At 42.5% G+C, this 17,696-nt stretch overlaps 1 protein-coding gene across 2 annotated transcripts; it reads right to left on the reverse strand.

The window, feature by feature from the left end:
• Positions 1-3,559: 3,559 nt before the first annotated feature.
• LOC111861118 (insulin-like growth factor-binding protein 3 receptor) lies at positions 3,560-17,685 on the reverse strand. 2 transcript variants are annotated; one of them, XM_023845450.2, is made up of 7 exons: positions 17,325-17,683; positions 16,855-17,034; positions 16,345-16,603; positions 15,981-16,125; positions 6,331-6,487; positions 6,075-6,215; positions 3,560-3,976 (listed from the first exon to the last, which is right to left on the reverse strand). In XM_023845450.2, the coding sequence occupies exons 2-7, from the start codon at positions 17,011-17,013 to the stop codon at positions 3,956-3,958; spliced, it is 882 nt and encodes a 293-aa protein (XP_023701218.1). In that variant the 5' UTR covers positions 17,014-17,034; positions 17,325-17,683; the 3' UTR covers positions 3,560-3,955. The 2 variants fall into 2 exon arrangements, with proteins under 2 accessions (XP_023701218.1, XP_072565217.1); XM_072709116.1 differs by lacking the exons at positions 3,560-3,976; positions 6,075-6,215; positions 6,331-6,487 and adding an exon at positions 7,394-8,617 and having other exon boundaries at positions 17,325-17,685.
• Between the last annotated feature and the right edge of the window lie 11 nt (positions 17,686-17,696).

A 17,696-nucleotide genomic window follows, 5' to 3' on the forward strand; every position in this document is an offset into this window, starting at 1 on the left:
ACAGCAAATTGCTGTAGCGACCGTAGCACAGTCAGATCCACTCCGCGGATCCGAATTGCTCCAGGTTTTTGGCCAAGCCCAGAAGGCAGCTGTCTCACAGCAGTATCCATGTTACATAGATCACGCGTGACAGTGTTCTGATGACATGTGCAGCGTGTGCCGGTTTTCAACCAGAGAGCCGGGATTCCTGAGGCAAGGTGGTTGAAGTGATGGTAGTAGAAAAACTACACTCTGCCACCTGCAGTATCGGAGTGTATGGGTATTTCACCATATTAGGCCACTGCGTGACATCTCGCTCCTCCCACATCTCGCCCCGCCCCATCCTGCAGGCTGCAGTGAGGTGTACTTGAGTATCTTGGGGTCTTGTTCATGAGTGAGGTAAAAAGGGAGCAGGAGATCGACCGATGGATCGGTGCAAGAATGGCAGTAATGCAGACGCTGTACCATTCTGTTTTGGTGAAGAGGGAGCTGAGCCAGATGGCAATGCTCTCAATTTACTGGTGGATCTACGTTCCTACTCTCACCAATGGTCATAAGCTCTTGGTGGTGACTGAAAGAATGAGATCATGAATACAAAATAAGCTTCTTCCCCAGGCTGGCTGGACTCAGCCTTAGAGATAGGCGAGGGGCTCAGATATTCAGGAGGGGCTCAAAGTAGTGCTGCTGCCCCTCTGCATCGATAGGTCATCACAGTTGAAGTGGTTCAGGCACATATCTAAGGATGCCTCCTGGATGGCTCCCTGGGGAGGTGTTTCGGGCATGTTCAACCAGGAGGCGGCCCTGGGGCAGACCCAGGACATGCTGGAGAGATTATGTCTCTTGGCTAGCATGGGAACATCTTATATTTCCCCCAGTGGAGCTGGAGAATGTGGCGGGTAAGAGGGAGGTCTGGGCATCCCTGTTTAAACTGCTGCCCCTGCAACCCAACCCCAGATAAACAGCGGAAAATGGATGGATACACTAAGCAATGTCATATGCATTTAAAAGGAGCTGAATTACACACAAACATTGATGTTTTAACCCTTGGTTTTATGTTTAACCTTTTTCCATCTAATCTCAGTTCCAACATGAAAAGGTAGAGAGCTGGCAAAATGCTGATAAGTGTGAAATATGCTAGCTGCAAAATCTAGATATAAAACACAAGAAAACAATAAGCTATCATTTTACATTAGATTCCTACTAAAAATGACAAATGAAATAATTCATTTTTTTGTGAAATAACTCAAGGGCACAAAACATGAGTTCATGCAGTAGTTGTTAATCAGGGTCAGTGTTAAGTGCAACCACCTGGAAGAGTGGTGCAACTGTCATTGCAGTCAGCCTGATCTTGATTAGAACTAAAAAAATCCAGAGGATATATGTGGAAGATTCATCAATATGAATGTGTCACAATTGTGTTCCAGTTATACTCCAATACCAGTTGAAAACAAGCTGAAATGGTTCATACATTAGGTTTTTTCAGCATGGAAAATTCCTACTTCAAGACCCACACCATCCATCCATCTTCCATCTACTTATCTTGGAAAGGTTTGGAAGTAAAATTGGACATTAGTAGGCCCGGGAGGAGAGGCATATTGGGTCTGTTATGTCTTAGGCCTTAGGCAAGAAGAGATTGTTTTGAATACTGTGTGACCTCGCTTTGTGATAGCTGCCTACAGTTGGCTCTGCAGACCCTGAAGAAAGCTCGGACCTTGGAGAGGCAGACAATGGAGCAAAGGGGGGGACCACTTGCAGGAAGAGACTCAAAGCCGCCCCAACTGGTGCACAAAGAGTTATAGCTTAATAAAATAGGTAGACAATATATATTATGTTACGCAACTGGAAATGTATAAGTAATCATATTAATCATACTTATGTTAATCATACTAATCATGTTAACCATGTATTTTCAGTGATTCAGGGACAATACGTCAATGTGTTAATCATTAATCAATGGAACACCCAAACATTAACAGTGATTCAATGTCATATAATTATCTATATCCTCCTGAGACCCGACCTATTCATTTATGTCCATTGTAGTGGACATTGTATTTTTGCATTTATTTTTTCACTGATGTTGGGAAACGTATTTGTTCTTGTTGTGCACTAAAGAGGACATGCTGTGAAATTAAAATAAGAATAAATTTGAAAAAATATAAATTGTAAGATGTCTTATTTCCTCCAAAGACAAATAACCTACAATTGAAGGACACTTTTTTCCTTGGGTCTCAGGAGGATATACATATCTCAAGTAGAGTCTAGTCGTGCATTCAGAGCTAGATAAGATTTTAACAACTCTGAGATATTAGCTAAGTTCTCCCCAAACGAGCTTGATGGGCCGAATGGCCTCCTCTCGTTTGTAAATTTCTTATGTTCTTATGTTCTTATTCCATTTGCCCTCGGAACCTTCGGAAGCCGGAAGTGATGACATGTGCGCTCCCGTTTCTCGGAGATCCGAGAAATATCTCGGATAACGCAGAGGATTCCGAGTTCAGAATCGAAGATGGCTGCGCCCTTTATCAACAGAAGGGAAAGTTGTAGTTTTATCCTGTTTAAGCACTACTTCTCATTTGTGGCTCATTAAATCGGTCGCACACACTATACCTTCCAACTTATCTGTGGACATGTTGCTACGGGGTTTTATACATGAAGCACCGCGCGTAATGTGTTATCAAGTGATATTGCTAACAATGGCTACCAATTAACCGGTCTAGAATTGGATTTCATGATTAGTCGGATTATTTGTCAGATTTAAGGTAGTTCGTGCTAATTGTAAGTGAACGAAGATAAAGGCCATTTAAACTGAGGTACCTTAAATCCGGCAAGTTGTCCGGCTAAGCAAAAAATCTTGCTTTTTGATATAGGTCCATGGAATTGCACTTCTGTGGCAGATGGAACATATCCGACTCGGTTTTCCCGAGTTTTTAGCGGATGTGACGTAATATCGGAATCCGAAAATCGGATCCCGAGGCAAATGGAATGCAGCATAGAAGCCGAGGCTGTCTCCAGTAAATTGCGTACAATGGGTGAACTTTACCTTGCTACCAAGGTGAACCAATGGAGCAGGAGAATTGTGTTTGTTATACGTTTCAGCTTAGTTTGTTGATGTTTTGTGACCAATCAGGACTTAGAAGTCCTGGGAGCTATGGTTTATCTACTGGTTGCTCTGTGTGCTGGGGGTGACTTGGTACCGAGTGCCAGAGTGTGATGGGAGCGCTTTGCTGAAATCGCTGGAATAAAAGAGATTTCCTTTACTCACCAAACTAAGAGGTCCAGACTTTTATTCTAAGTGACTCTGTGTTATCAGAGAGGTTGATTTATAATTTTTCTACCACAAAAGGTAACAAGGAGCCTGCATAGGATGCCAGTCCATCACAGCTTACATGCACTCACAAAATTACACACCATGGGCATTTTAGAAATCGCAGTTAACCAAACTGCACATCTTTGGATTTTGGGAGAAAACAGGAGTACCCAGAGAAAACCTGTGTAACATAGGAAGAATATGGGAGCTTTGCAAGGAAACAGTGGGATGCTGGAGTTGTGAGGCAATAGTGCTACGCATGAAACTACCAAGTAAACTGTAAGATCTGCTCTGTTTAATAAAATATGTACACACTTCATATAGAAATGGAATAAAACTCTTAGAGGAAATAAACATCACAAAACATATTTTGTGAAAGGTGTTGCCCAAAAAAAAAAGTTTCTCTTCGTATAACAGTCAGTCCAGACCAACCAAAGACTTGATCCCTAAAAGGTCTTCCACGTTTAACATTATGCTATTGTCTAGATGGCCATGTTCTAGACGTAGACTCATTCATCATTTTGTTGCCCAGCAGTTCAGGTAAATCATTTAATCAGTGGATACAACACAAGTTCAATTCCAGTTATTCGCCCATCCTTTTCAATCTGACTTGGTTACTTATGTTGGTTGATGGGGTAAAACTAGAAAAACTAGATGACTTGATAACATTCAGGAGTTGAGTAATGATTCCTGGAAATAAAAATGAAAAATGAGTGATTAATGAATGCTGAATATGCACAGAATATAATAATCATAATAAAATGTGCATAAACACAAATGCACACACATTCTTATATACACCGATCAGCCATAATAATAAAACCACCTGCCCAATATTGTGTAGGTCCCCCTCGTGCTGCCAAAACAGCTCTGACCCATGAAGGGATGGACTCCTTAACACCTTTGAAGGTTCTGTGGTACGTTAGCAGCAGATCCTTCAAGTACTGTAAGTTGCAAGGTAGGGCATCCATGGATTGGACTTGTCTGTCCAGCACAACCCACAGATGCTCCAGCAGAAATTTCAAGGCCAAGACAACACCTTGAACTTTTTCCATGTTCCTCAAACCATTCCTGAACAATTTTAGCAGTGACAGGGGGCATTAACGTAAGAGACGAAAGAGGACGTCAACTTTTCAGTGAAAATTAAGCCCATTTTCACTTTACAATACTAATACAAAATTCAGTCCAGTATAATCCATGATGAGCACAGAAGTCCAATAACAAAACACCACTTGGGTTCAGATCGAGGGGGCCGTTCCTCCCAATCACGCCCCTCCAGGTTTCACTGTCATTGCCCACGTGAGCATTGAAGTCCCTCAGCAGAACAAGAGAGTCCCTGGGAGGAGCGCTCTTCAACACCCCTTCCAAGGACTCCAAAAAGGGTGGGTATTCTGAACTGCTGTTTGGTGCATAAGCGCAAACAACAGTCAGGACCTGTCCCCCCACCCGAAGGCGAAGGGAGGCTACCCTCTCGTCCACCGCGGTGAACCCCAATGTACAGGCGCCCAGCCAGGGGGCGGTAAGTATGCCCACCCCTGCCCGGCGCCTCTCCCCGTGAGCAACTCCACAGTGGAAGAAGGTCCAACCCCCTTCGAGGAGACTGGTTCCAGAGCCCAAGTCGTGCGTCGAGGTGAGCCCGACTACATCTAGTCGGAACCTCGCGGCCTCGCGCACCAGCTCAAGCTCCTTCCCCACCAGAGAGGTGAAATTCCATGTCCCCAGGAGCCAGGCCTGGAGGTGGGGCTCGTTGGCGAGCGCCTGGTGGCCAGGCCTACACCCATGGGGCCTGGTCGTACACAGCCCGAAGAAGGCACATGGGTCCCCCCTCCAATGGGCTCACCACCTGTAGGAGGGGCTAAAGGGGTCGGGTGCAGTGCGTGTTGGGCAGTGGCCGAAGGAGGGGACCTTGGAGGTCCGATCCTCGGCTACAGAAGCTAGCTCTAGGGACATTTCAATTGCCCCCCCATTAATTTATTGGTGGCTCCCACTCTGATTGTAGGCACTTTTTGGCAACAGACAAGGGTCAGCATGGGCACTCTGACCGATTTGTGACTACGCGGCAAGCTGCGATGCACAGTGTTCAGACACCTATCAGTTATAGCAGCATTAACTTTTTCAGCAATTTGTGCTAAAGTAGCTCTCCTGTGGGATCAGACAAGAGGAGTTTAACCTTCCATCCCAATGAGCCTTGGGGACCCATGACGCCGTTGCTGATTCACTGGTTGGTCATCTTTGGACCGTTCTCGGTAGGTACTAGCCATTGCATACTGGGAACACACCACAAGGCCTGCCATTTTGAAGATGCTCTGACCCAGTCATCTAAATATTACAATTTGGTCTTTGTCAAAAAATCACTCCTTACACTTGCTCATTGCTCCTCCTTCCAACATATCAAGAACTGACTGCTCACTTATGTAATATATAATGGCATTCCTGTGCCATTGTAACAAGATAATCAATGTTATTCACTTGACTTGACAGAGGTTTTAATGTTATGGCTGATCGGTGTATTTTAATATAAGTTAATCTGCTTGAACAAATTCCCACAACACTTATGCCTTATGTCAGGTTCAGTGAATTATAGTCTAAGTCAAAAATAATCTAAAAGAAATGGTAAATTGCTCATAAGTATTAAGCTTAAAAACAACAGAATACATAACTAGATGAACATAACTGAAGCGACTGAATGAAATTAAGTGACAAAAATGATGCACAACATACAACAGAACACAAGTTCGGTATATATGCTATCATAACCATCTGGCACAAGATTTGTCACAAAGCATACCTTTTGTAGATCCTGCCCAGTGCTATGGTATTTCCGAGACACAGAAAATGAGAAACTCCCAGCAAAACAAAGCACAGCACATAAACTTAGCAAGCATCCAGCGACCATCATTAAATGATGAACAGCCAGGTCTCTGTCTCCCTATAATTGAAACAGGTAAAAATAGGGTTGTGGGATTTGTGTGGTTATTACTGGAAAAATGAAAACATCTGTGGTCCATACCGTTCACCTGTTTCTTGCATAAATGTATACTCACCTGGGAAAGCATGATAAGTTTGGGGTCTGGGTTAAACTCCATGCGGTAACAAGGCTTAGCTGATTGGGCACCTTGTTTATACTGGTCTGAAGTCATGGCTGTTACAACAGAATGATCTGCATACGGTTCTTCACTTGCTGGGCACAATGGAGGCATCCTGTTTAGTTACAAAAATGTTCATCATGAGCTTTCTTTGAATTTAAAGCAGTTTCTGAGTGGCAGACCCACCAAAAATTCTAGCTTTGTGAATCTCACAATGCAGTGTTTCTTGCACCTATATCCCAGAGGTTCTAATTCAGGTCTGTCATTTTTTTCCTTGTGATGCATAGCACCTATCTTAAGTTTATATCTCTTAAGGATACACCACATGCAGAATTATTAGGCAAGTGTGTATTTTGCTTGTATCATCACTTCTAACTAATAGTTTCAGCCCAGATTTTTCTCCAATTAAGAACAGACTGCTTAAAAATAAAGCATGCTCAATACTTGGTCTGAGTTTTGGTCTGAGTACTTACTTTGTGTAGTAAAATAGGAAACAACACATACTTCCCTGTGCAGAATTATTTAGAATCAAATGCCACAATTTTTCAAAACTGCAATCAGAAGGGAATCTCCAGAAGTACTAAATGCAGTGTGCTACGTGACACTGCTAAAATCACAAAGGCTGCAACATTTCAAGATTAAGACTTCAATAAGGCACACAAGATACAACATCAAGAATGGGCATGGACACATTTGAAGACTGATTTACAAAGGTTTTGCGGGCAGAAAATGGATGGGCTTGTGGATGGACACCTTCTCCAAGCACCAATAAGATGGTGGAGTGATAACATGAGCTGCAATCATAAGTGATGAACTTGTCCAACCATTCAGACTTGCAGATGGTGTAAAAAATGAACAAGATCTACTGCCAATTTCTAGAAGATTGAGAACTACTGGACCAAGGACATTGAACTTGGTAAAGTGGACTGTATAGAAAAGCCGATTGTTATTCCTTATATAGACTGAATAACAAACTAACTTATTAGTTCTCTTGATGGTAAACAGAAAAATTTGTGAATAATTGTGCACACTGATAAATGACTTTTATTTTTGTTTGTGACAGACTAATGTACATAACATCTGAAAGTAACATCATTTTACTTTTTTGCACAGATCCCTTTAGGGGCTCCATATTAATGTATCAATGCAATATTTTCTCTCTAAATAAAATGAGCAAAAAAAAAAAAAACTGCTGAATTCACTTTTACAGTATGCCCAATTTTACTAAAAATTCTCTCCAGGAATAGTTCTGCACATTGTATTAAGTGTCAATCATTCTCTGTCAGAAAACTTTGACTTGTGACCTGCTGATACAGTCTGTCCATACTTGACATATGTTATTAAGATTAAAGTTATTGATCCCAAGGGGAAATTCTGGTGCATATGACAGCAAGAACATAGTGCACAGACAAACATACATATAGTACCAAACAGTGTACAAAAACCGTACACACAGTGCAAAGAATATAAAGTGCAAACCGATTTATAAAGTACACAGTACATAACTAAATAAAATATTTTGAAAACAGAATGTGTTACCAAAAACAGATATTTAAAGGGAAGAATAATAGTGTGCAAATTGGGACAAAATGCACCAGACTGTATCATAACATCTTTTAATGCAAGACAGAATACTTCCTTAGGTTATGGCTGCAGGGGGAATGGCACCCGTGAGGAAATGTTGTGATGTGTTATGGCAGCAGGCAGGAACGATCCCCCATAGCGTTTTTAGTCCACCATGGTGAAATAGCCAATGGCTTAATGTACTCCAGGATAGTACCCCCTGAAGAGAATGGGTAGAACTGTTCATGATATTGTCCAATTTTGTTAACATCCTCTTCTCTGCCACTGCCTCCAGTGGGTCCAAGGACAGTTCTGCTCTTCCTGATGGGTTTGTTCATGCTTTTGACATCATTTGCATTGATGGCACTTCCCCAGCAGGGCACGACGTAGAACAGCACACTGGTCACTATGGACTAATGAAACATACACAGCAGCTTGCCACACATGTCAGAAGACCTCAGAAAGTAAAGTCTGCACTTTTCTTTTTTTGTACAGTGCCACTGTGTTGTCCACTCAGTCCAGTCTGCTGTTAAGATGGACCCCCAGGATCGTGCAGCCCTGCACCACCTCCACTTCCTCCCCTTGGATGGTGACTGGTCTCAAGAGCTCCCTGTTATGCTGGAAGTCCACCACCAGCTCTTTTGTCTTGCTGGTGTTGAGCTGCAGGTTGTTCCCCCAGCACCTGAAGACAAAGTTCCTCTACTAGTCCTCTGTTCTCTGACTCATCTCCATTGCAGATATATCCTACAATGGAGGAGTCATCAAAGAACATATGTAGATTGCAATAGCTGAAGTTGTAAGGGAAGTCTGATGTGCAGAAGACAAATAGGAATGGGGACAGGACGGTTCCTTGAACTGCCCCAGTGTTTCTCACCGCCATCTGACACACAGTCCCAGAACCTTGTAAAATGTCACCTGTCCATGATCCAGGAGACTGTGGGGAGATCAAGCTGCAATGTCCTGCATTGGAAAGGCTGGATAGTGTTAAAGGCAGTGGAGAAGTCAAAGAACATGACCCTGACTAGTTCCGGCTTTGTCTATGTGGGAGCTGGCTCTATGAAGCTAGTAGTTCAGAGCATCGTCTACACCTTGTGTGTGCCTGGTAGGCAAAATCCAGGGTATCCAACTGGTCTGTTGCCAGTGGTCAAAGCTGTTTCAGTACCATCCTCTCAAAGGCCTTCGTGATATGTGAAGTAAACTGGTCTAAAGTCCTTAAGTTAGCTGGAGCACCCTCTCTTTGGAATGGGCAGCACACAAAATGTCTTCCAGAACTAGGGCACCTTCTGTAGACTCAGGAAGAGGAAGAACAGGTACTGTAGGACCCTGCATAGCTTCGCAGCCTTGCCTCTGTGGAGTTTCCCCAGCTCTCTCCTCACCTGGTCAGCAGACCCTGACAAACTGGGAAGTTGAGTAGAGGTGGAGACCTTTGGTTTGGTATCTTTGATGAAGTCTCAGGTTCTTTTCCCTACTAGCACCGTGCAGGTGCTCGTGCGGAAGTGGCACGACTTGAGAACCAGCTCTCATTTCCACTGGTTAAAAACAACATGTATACCAGACGAGGAGTATGTACACGACAGGCGTGTAACATTTTTCCAATTCATTAAATTATGTTTTTGACAGAGAATATTTAGGCTAATGCTAACTTAAGTGCCGATTCTCAAAGGTGCCATAGAGTGGAAATCTCGAATTTACCTCGGTTGAATAAAGAGAGTTTGATACGTGGAACTGACATACCTTGAATCTGAAATACTTTTGTTTCCTCTTACTAATATAAATCCCACATATTTTTTTTGATTAAAAAATTCTAGACTGTTATGTAACAGTATTAACTATGCCCCCAAACGTAACATAAAACAGCCCACTTTCAAGCCCAATGGACATGCAGAATGTGCAACAAATCTTCTCTCTCGAGAAGCAAGCATGTATGCATAGTTCCACTTTGCAATATTACCACTTAGAGGTGATCCATGGAATATCTAGCAGGGAAGAAATTTCAAGAACTGACTTATTGCAAAGGTGGAATCCTATGACAGAACCACACTTGAATTCACCAAGCTCTTCAGAATGACCCACTTTCACAAATATCTATAAACCTGACTGCATGGCTAGATGTTTGATGTTATACACCAGTGGCAATGTGCCTGAATGAAACACTTGAATTCAATAATCAAGAGGTATGTCCCAATACAGCGGTACCTTGGTTCTCGAACTTAATCCATTCTGGACTCTGGATCCAATCCTAAAAATTTCGAGTTCTGATTGAATTTTTCCCATAAAAAATAATGGAAAACCAATGAATTGGTTCCCTGCCCCCCAAAATTACACCTAAATGTTTTTTTTTTTTTTTTTTTTTAGCATTTAAACACAAAATGAGCAGGTTAAAACAAGAGCATTTTTTTTATGGCTTCCAAAACGATAAAGATCTTATCCCAACATTACCCCTGTCCTGCCCCGATCGTCCGCTCCTTCTGTGTGCCACGCCCCCTCGTTAAGCTCGTGTGGGATCCCCATGTGTTCAGCTGTTTCTGGTTGTTGTCATTAGTCCTCTGTATTAAGTCCGCGTTTCAGTTTGTTTCCCCAGTCCAGTCATTGGGTGCGTTCGACTTGCATACAGCGCTGGCTGAAAGAAACGCATTCTGATCCTGACGCAATGCATTACGGTTAGATGCATTGCGACCTCTCACCCGGCTGCACAAACTGGAACCGCCTCCGTGACGACACACCTTTGCCCTTATTGGCTGTGAAGAGTTTAGTTACATGCATGACGTTTGTATCCCAGGCAGTTCCGATGCGTAATCTGCTATTTCTCCCGAATATCACGTAAAATAGTGAGAACTGGTTTTCAGTTAATTTACCTGGTAAAATAAAGTTTAAATAAATTACATAAATGCTCTAATAGTACACGTAAGTTAGTGATTTGTTTATTGTTAGTTACTGTAATGTTGCGTATTTGGTTAATCGTCCAGTCTGTGAAGAAGGCATTCAAGTAAGAATTGCATTGTAGTATGACTCATTTCCTGGCGAGTACAATTTATATTAGGTCAGCCTTCACGGTTCGACTTCTGATATTCAGATCGAGTTCTAGGTCAAACTGGTTTGTTCGACTTTCAATAAATTCGAGTTCTAGTGAGTTTGAGAACCGAGGTACCGCTGTACTTTTGTCCGTATAGCACATGCCACGAACCTAGAACTTTGGGGGAAAAAAATTTATCTTTTGTCCTAAACTAAGGAATATGGCTGGCAGTCCAATGCAATCATCTGCATTATTTTAGTAGTTGTATCTTTAGTTCTAATGCTGCTAACTTTTGATATTGGTTTAGTTTAAATATCAGCCAGAAATATCAACCAAGACTCACAATGACCTGATGACAATATATAGGTTTTTCAGTGCATATCGGTCAATACCAACATTAAGCAATATATTGTGCATCTCTACGGCAGAGGCGTTCATGAGTCACAAAATTCTTCAAAGAGACAAAGAGTCTTCATCGTGGTTCCAATTTGACCTTACTATTTATCAAATATTTAACCGCTTATTTTTTTCTATTAGTAGCTGATGCAACTAAATGAGAATCACCACTTGAACAGCTCAAAAACTACATGTCTCATAGTTCCTTAAGCATACATTTTCAAAGCAATTGCTATTTCAAATGCCTTTCAAGCAATAAAATTTTTGTAAGAACGTAAGCACTTTTCTAATGTAGATTTTAAAACTACTACTTTCTCAAAAATATCATTATGATGAAAACATCTCTTGCAGGAAATTTCGGCATAAATTCCTAAGTTGGACCATACGTATATGCATACATTACTGTGCTAAAAGAATATCAGACAGGCTCTGCTCTGGAGCGCTGCTCAGACCAAATCATGCTGGACCCTGCCCTCAACTATGTTAAAGTGATGTGATTGGCTAATGAATGAGTATTACCCAGACTTGGTCTGTCATGCTGCTAAAGTAAATGCATATATACAGCTTTTTACACATCATTCTAAAGCAAAAACTCCAATTAATGCATAAAATTGATTTGTCTCTCAGCTTGTGTGTGTGCATGCAATTAAATAAAGATTATGCAAGTAACACTGCAAACTCCATGGTAAGAAGTTAAAATAATGTGTGCAGTCATGCTGCTCTTTTAGTTATGGGAGAGTAGTCAGTGACATTACTTTTCAGTCGAATTATTTGCTGGTGTTACTTTATTTAAATTGTTAAATTTGAATGCATGACAGAACTCCAAATAATTTAATACATAACACTACATGCCATACACCAAGCACAATGAAGAGGTGTGGGCACTTTCTAAGTTGTAAGAAAATATAGCTTGACTTGGAAGGGTATGTCAGAAATGAAAGAGTGTTTTTGGGACATATCAGCCGAATGATCAGATTTATGCCAATCTATTCGAATCTACGTTACTGTATAACAACACAATGTACACTCACCTAAAGGATTATTAGGAACACCTGTTCAATTTCTCATTAATGCAATTATCTAATCAACCAATCACATGGCAAGTTGCTTCAATGCATTTAGGGGTGTGGTGCTGGTCAAGACAATCTCCTGAACTCCAAACTGAATGTCAGAATGGGAAAGAAAGGTGATTTAAGCAATTTTGAGCGTGGCATGGTTGTTGGTGCCAGACGGGCCAGTCTGAGTATTTCACAATCTGCTCAGTTACTGGGATTTTCACGCACAACCATTTCTAGGGTTTACAAAGAATGGTGTGCAAAGGGAAAGACATCCAGTATGCGACAGTACTGTGGGCGAAAATGCCTTGTTGATGCTAGAGGTCAGAGGAGAATGGGCCGACTGATTCAAGCTGATAGAAGAGCAACTTTGACTGAAATAACCACTCGTTACAACCAAGGTATGCAGCAAAGCATTTGTGAAGCCACAACATGCACAATCTTGAGGCGGATGGGCTACAACAGCAGAAGACCCCACCGGGTACCACTCATCTCCACTACAAATAGGAAAAAGAGGCTACAATTTGCACAAGCTCACCAAAATTGGACAGTTGAAGACTGGAAAAATGTTGCCTGGTCTGATGAGTCTCGATTTCTGCATTCAAATGGTAGAGTCAGAATTTGGCGTAAACAGAATGAGAACATGGATCCATCATGCCTTGTTACCACTGTGCAGGCTGGTGGTGGTGGTGTAATGGTGTGGGGGATGTTTTCTTGGCACACTTTAGGCCCCTTAGTGCCAATTGGGCATCGTTTAAATGCCACGGCCTACCTGAGCATTGTTTCTGACCATGTCCATCCCTTTATGACCACCATGTACCCATCCTCTGATGGCTACTTCCAGCAGGATAATGCACCATGTCACAAAGCTCGAATCATTTCAAATTGGTTTCTTGAACATGACAATGAGTTCACTGTACTACAATGGCCCCCACAGTCACCAGATCTCAACCCAATAGAGCATCTTTGGGATGTGGTGGAACGGGAGCTTCGTGCCCTGGATGTGCATCCCACAAATCTCCATCAACTGCAAGATGCTATCCTATCAATATGGGCCAACATTTCTAAAGAATGCTTTCAGCACCTTGTTGAATCAATGCCACGTAGAATTAAGGCAGTTCTGAAGGCGAAAGGGGGTCAAACATCGTATTAGTATGGTGTTCCTAATAATCCTTTGTGTATATATAAGTTACGACACAGGTTAAGCAACGCCTATAGGCCAGTCTGTGTTACTGTAGAACAAATACAATGTATATACACTCACCTAAAGGATTATTAGGAACACCATAGTAATACGGTGTTTGACCCCCTTTCGCCTTCAGAACGGCAACATTTTTCCAGTTTTCAACTGTCCAATTTTGGTGAGCTCATGCAAATTGTAGCCTCTTTTTCCTATTTGTAGTGGAGATGAGTGGTACCCGGTGGGGTCTTCTGCTGTTGTAGCCCATCCGCCTCAAGGTTTTGCGTGTTGTGGCTTCACAAATGCTTTGCTGCATACCTTGGATGTAACGAGTGGTTATTTCAGTCAAAGTTGCTCTTCTATCAGCTTGAATCAGTCGGCCCATTCTCCTCTGACCTCTAGCATCAACAAGGCATTTTCGCCCACAGGACTGCCGCATACTGGATGTTTTTCCCTTTGCACACCATTCTTTGTAAACCCTAGAAATGGTTGTGCGTGAAAATCCCAGTAACTGAGCAGATTGTGAAATACTCAGACCGGCCCGTCTGGCACCAACAACCATGCCACGCTCAAAATTGCTTAAATCACCTTTCTTTCCCATTCTGACATTCAGTTTGGAGTTCAGGAGATTGTCTTGACCAGGACCACACCCCTAAATGCATTGAAGCAACTGCCATGTGATTGGTTGATTAGATAATTGCATTAATGAGAAATTGAACAGGTGTTCCTAATAATCCTCTAGGTGAGTGTATATACTCAGTGACAAAAAAAGTTAAGCACCCAGACGGAGTGGTGGAAATGAAATTAATCTGCAGGTGGTGAATGGTCATGTCACTGTATTGCAACGATTATAGTATCAGATCAAACGGACAACAAAGTTGGCAGTATGGGCACACTGCTGGTCCCATGTTAGTAGGGTGTGGCACCCGCCCCGGGCCTCGATACATGTGGCGATACAGTGTGGAAGAGAATTGTACAACCGTTGTATTCTCTCCTGCGTTAAGTTGGCCCACAGCTGTTGTAACTGGCCCTCAAGATCCTGCAGATTAGCACTGGGTCTGAACTGACGTCCGAGCTGATCCCACACATGTTCAATTGGGGAAAGATTAGGGGACCTGGCACAAGCAGTCCATAGACCAACATAATGTGTGTAGATGGGCGCTGTCTTGTTGAAAGACTGTACCAGGGTGCTGTCTCAGGAAGGGTAAGACATGCGGGCGCAGGATGTCATTGACATAGCGCTGTGCCTTCAGGATCCCCCGTATTACTCCCAGACACGACCTGAAGTCATACCCTATGGCTCCCCACACCATGACGCCAGGAGTAACACTGGTGTGTTATTCTGCAGAAAATTGGAATGATTGGTCCTCTCCCCTGGGTGCCTCCATATGCACACACAAGAGTTATCCATGGCAATGCAGAACCGAGATTCATCACTAAACACGGTACGATGCCACTCATCGTTAGTCCATGCATCCCGCTTATGGCCCACTCCAAACACAGCCATCTCTGCGCTGTTATTAACGGCAGCCTACACATGGGAAGGTGAACCCGTAGTTCGGCTGATGCCAGTCATCAAGTCACGGTGCAGGATGACACGGGATGCTGTATAGAGTCCAATACCTGTGTCCGTGGCAGATGTTACGGGGTTCTGTAATGCTTGCCGCACAATACGATGATCCTCCCTTGGTGTGGTCTTTCTTGGGCGACCGGAACCTTCACTACATGTGTGGGTGCCCTCACGTGCCCACTGGTTCCAACATCGGGTGACTGTATGCCCCACATGCTGGGCAACTGCACAATACGACCAACAGGACTCATGGAAACCCACAATGGGACCCATATCAAACTTCATCAAGTGATGTCTAATGCGTCTACGAGGCATCCTCTGTGTCTGGTGACTAGACATGCCAGCTCCTTCCAAATCGAATCATTTAATACCCATCGCTGGTCTGCACGTGTACCAAATTACATCCAAATCGGAACATTACTTCTGGGTGCTTAACTCTTTTTGCCACTGAGTGTGTAATTTACAACACAGGATAAGCAATGCCTACTTATAAACGGTGTCTTCTATTGTAAAATAAAACTCGGAATAACATTCGGAATATCCCGCGCTTTATCAGATCGCGTCTGCAATTTGTACTGGTGGAAAAACAGAAAAAGCGTGTTGCATGTTGATATTGCCTGATGTCGTGCTTCTCCAGCTCCAGGACCTATGCTCTATGAACAGCTGAATAACAAACTCATATCACAAACTCGAGTCCCCATCTCTGCTCTACGGCTAACATTACTTTATATTTAGCTAGCTAGTTAGCTACCCCAGAGTGGCATAGGAAAAATAAAAAGGGATGATATCTTCAGATTATAAACCTCCATGTCAGCATGATATAGGACTCACCTGGTATGAGGCACGACATGTGCAGGTGCCATGAAGCTCAAACAGGTGGATCCTGAGCTACTTCCATCACCTGCATGACTGGCATTCAGCTCCCGCTCAGTGAGGAAATGTATTGTCAGGTTGAGTACTGTTTTCCCTGCTGGACCTTTGAATAAAATTGAGATACACATAATAGCCTGATCATTTAAATAAATATACTAAAACCCTCTCTACCATACAATTAGAGCATTGTGTATCAGGATAAAATATTTTGTTGCCTAAATAGAGGACCTAAGATTAAAACTAAAGGCCTATAATACTGAAGAAGATGTACAAGCTTATAAAACAGAGGTTTTGGAGGATGAGCTTTTGAGACAACACTCACCTTTCAAGCCCAGCAAATTTCCCCTGAGTGTCATTTTAAAGCTGGCAGGATGTTGGTTAGGAGTGCTTCCACTCAAGACCAGGGGTACTAGCAGGGACCAATGGCTGTAATTAGCTGAGACTTCACCTGCAGCCTCATGCCCCAGCAACAGAGATTTGCTTATATGCTGTGCATCTGCAGAAGCAGCCTTGCCCTCTGTGTCAGTATCCAGTGCACATAACTTCAAGGCTGCTAAAGAGCTTAAAATCTGGTTCCAGTCCTGGAAGATTTTGGGGAGCAAAGTGATGAACATAATTGAACTGATTCAACTAATATTCATTTTTGACAATGCATTTATATCATAATGCTATGTAATATTTACAGAGTTTTCCATGGTAAACTTTACAGGTTTGGATGATATTCACAAACCACAAAGGATCAAGAGAATAAAGCAGCTAAAAACAATACTTTAAGTCTCATCTTACATTGCTCGCGCACGTGTATGTGTAAAAATAAATAAACAGAGCTCACCTGAGTCACGTCTGGGTCCCTAACGTCGTGTTTATTAGTATAGGCTCCGAAGCCTATGAAAGCTGCGGCCATTAACACCATACACAGGAAAAATACGACAAGTGGTGGATTATTCATCAGGTTAGTTCGTATGTTTTCAAACGGATGCCACTTTCCCATGGCCGTTCTACGGTCGCAGGCCTGTAAAATACAATTAAATGTTACATTTCTACGTGCATGTGTACTACTGTACGCTAATCGATGCAGAAAACATGTAGCTAATACATACGCATGCACGCAAACTTGTAAATGGGTTGGGGAGTCACTGGCTTTAGAATTCAGTTAAAACATATACACTATCTAAGCCAAAGTTTTCTTATTACGTCTGTAGTATGATTTGCGTCATTCAACCCCCTTTGATTACTGTGACTGCAAGTCAACAAGCTATATAGTTAGCTTAATTGCTAGGTTAAATATGTTGGAAAACTTACCAGCGAAAATTCCTGAGCGAAATACTTATATAAAACATAAAATAACTTCAAACAAAGTTGAAGCGGAATAAATTACGGAATGGCAAGTAATTAGACCGGGATACAGCTATATAACGTCAACTTCTACACTTAGTCCCGATTGCTGGCTAGCACTGGTTAGCGATCTGCCTTGACGCTGACATCCCCCATATCTGACATTCGCCTTGCAGACATTTCGGGCTAGAGATATTTTAAAATTCACTTTTATTTTTTATTTTTAATAGCTAATTTTGAAAACGGAATTAATCAACCGTTTCAACTAGCTATACCGACAACTCAAGCAATTTCCCGACTACTACACGGTATAGCACTGTGGGAAATGGTGTCGTCACT

This window comes from Paramormyrops kingsleyae, chromosome 2 (genome assembly GCF_048594095.1).
Source record: "Paramormyrops kingsleyae isolate MSU_618 chromosome 2, PKINGS_0.4, whole genome shotgun sequence".
Lineage (NCBI taxonomy): Eukaryota > Metazoa > Chordata > Actinopteri > Osteoglossiformes > Mormyridae > Paramormyrops > Paramormyrops kingsleyae.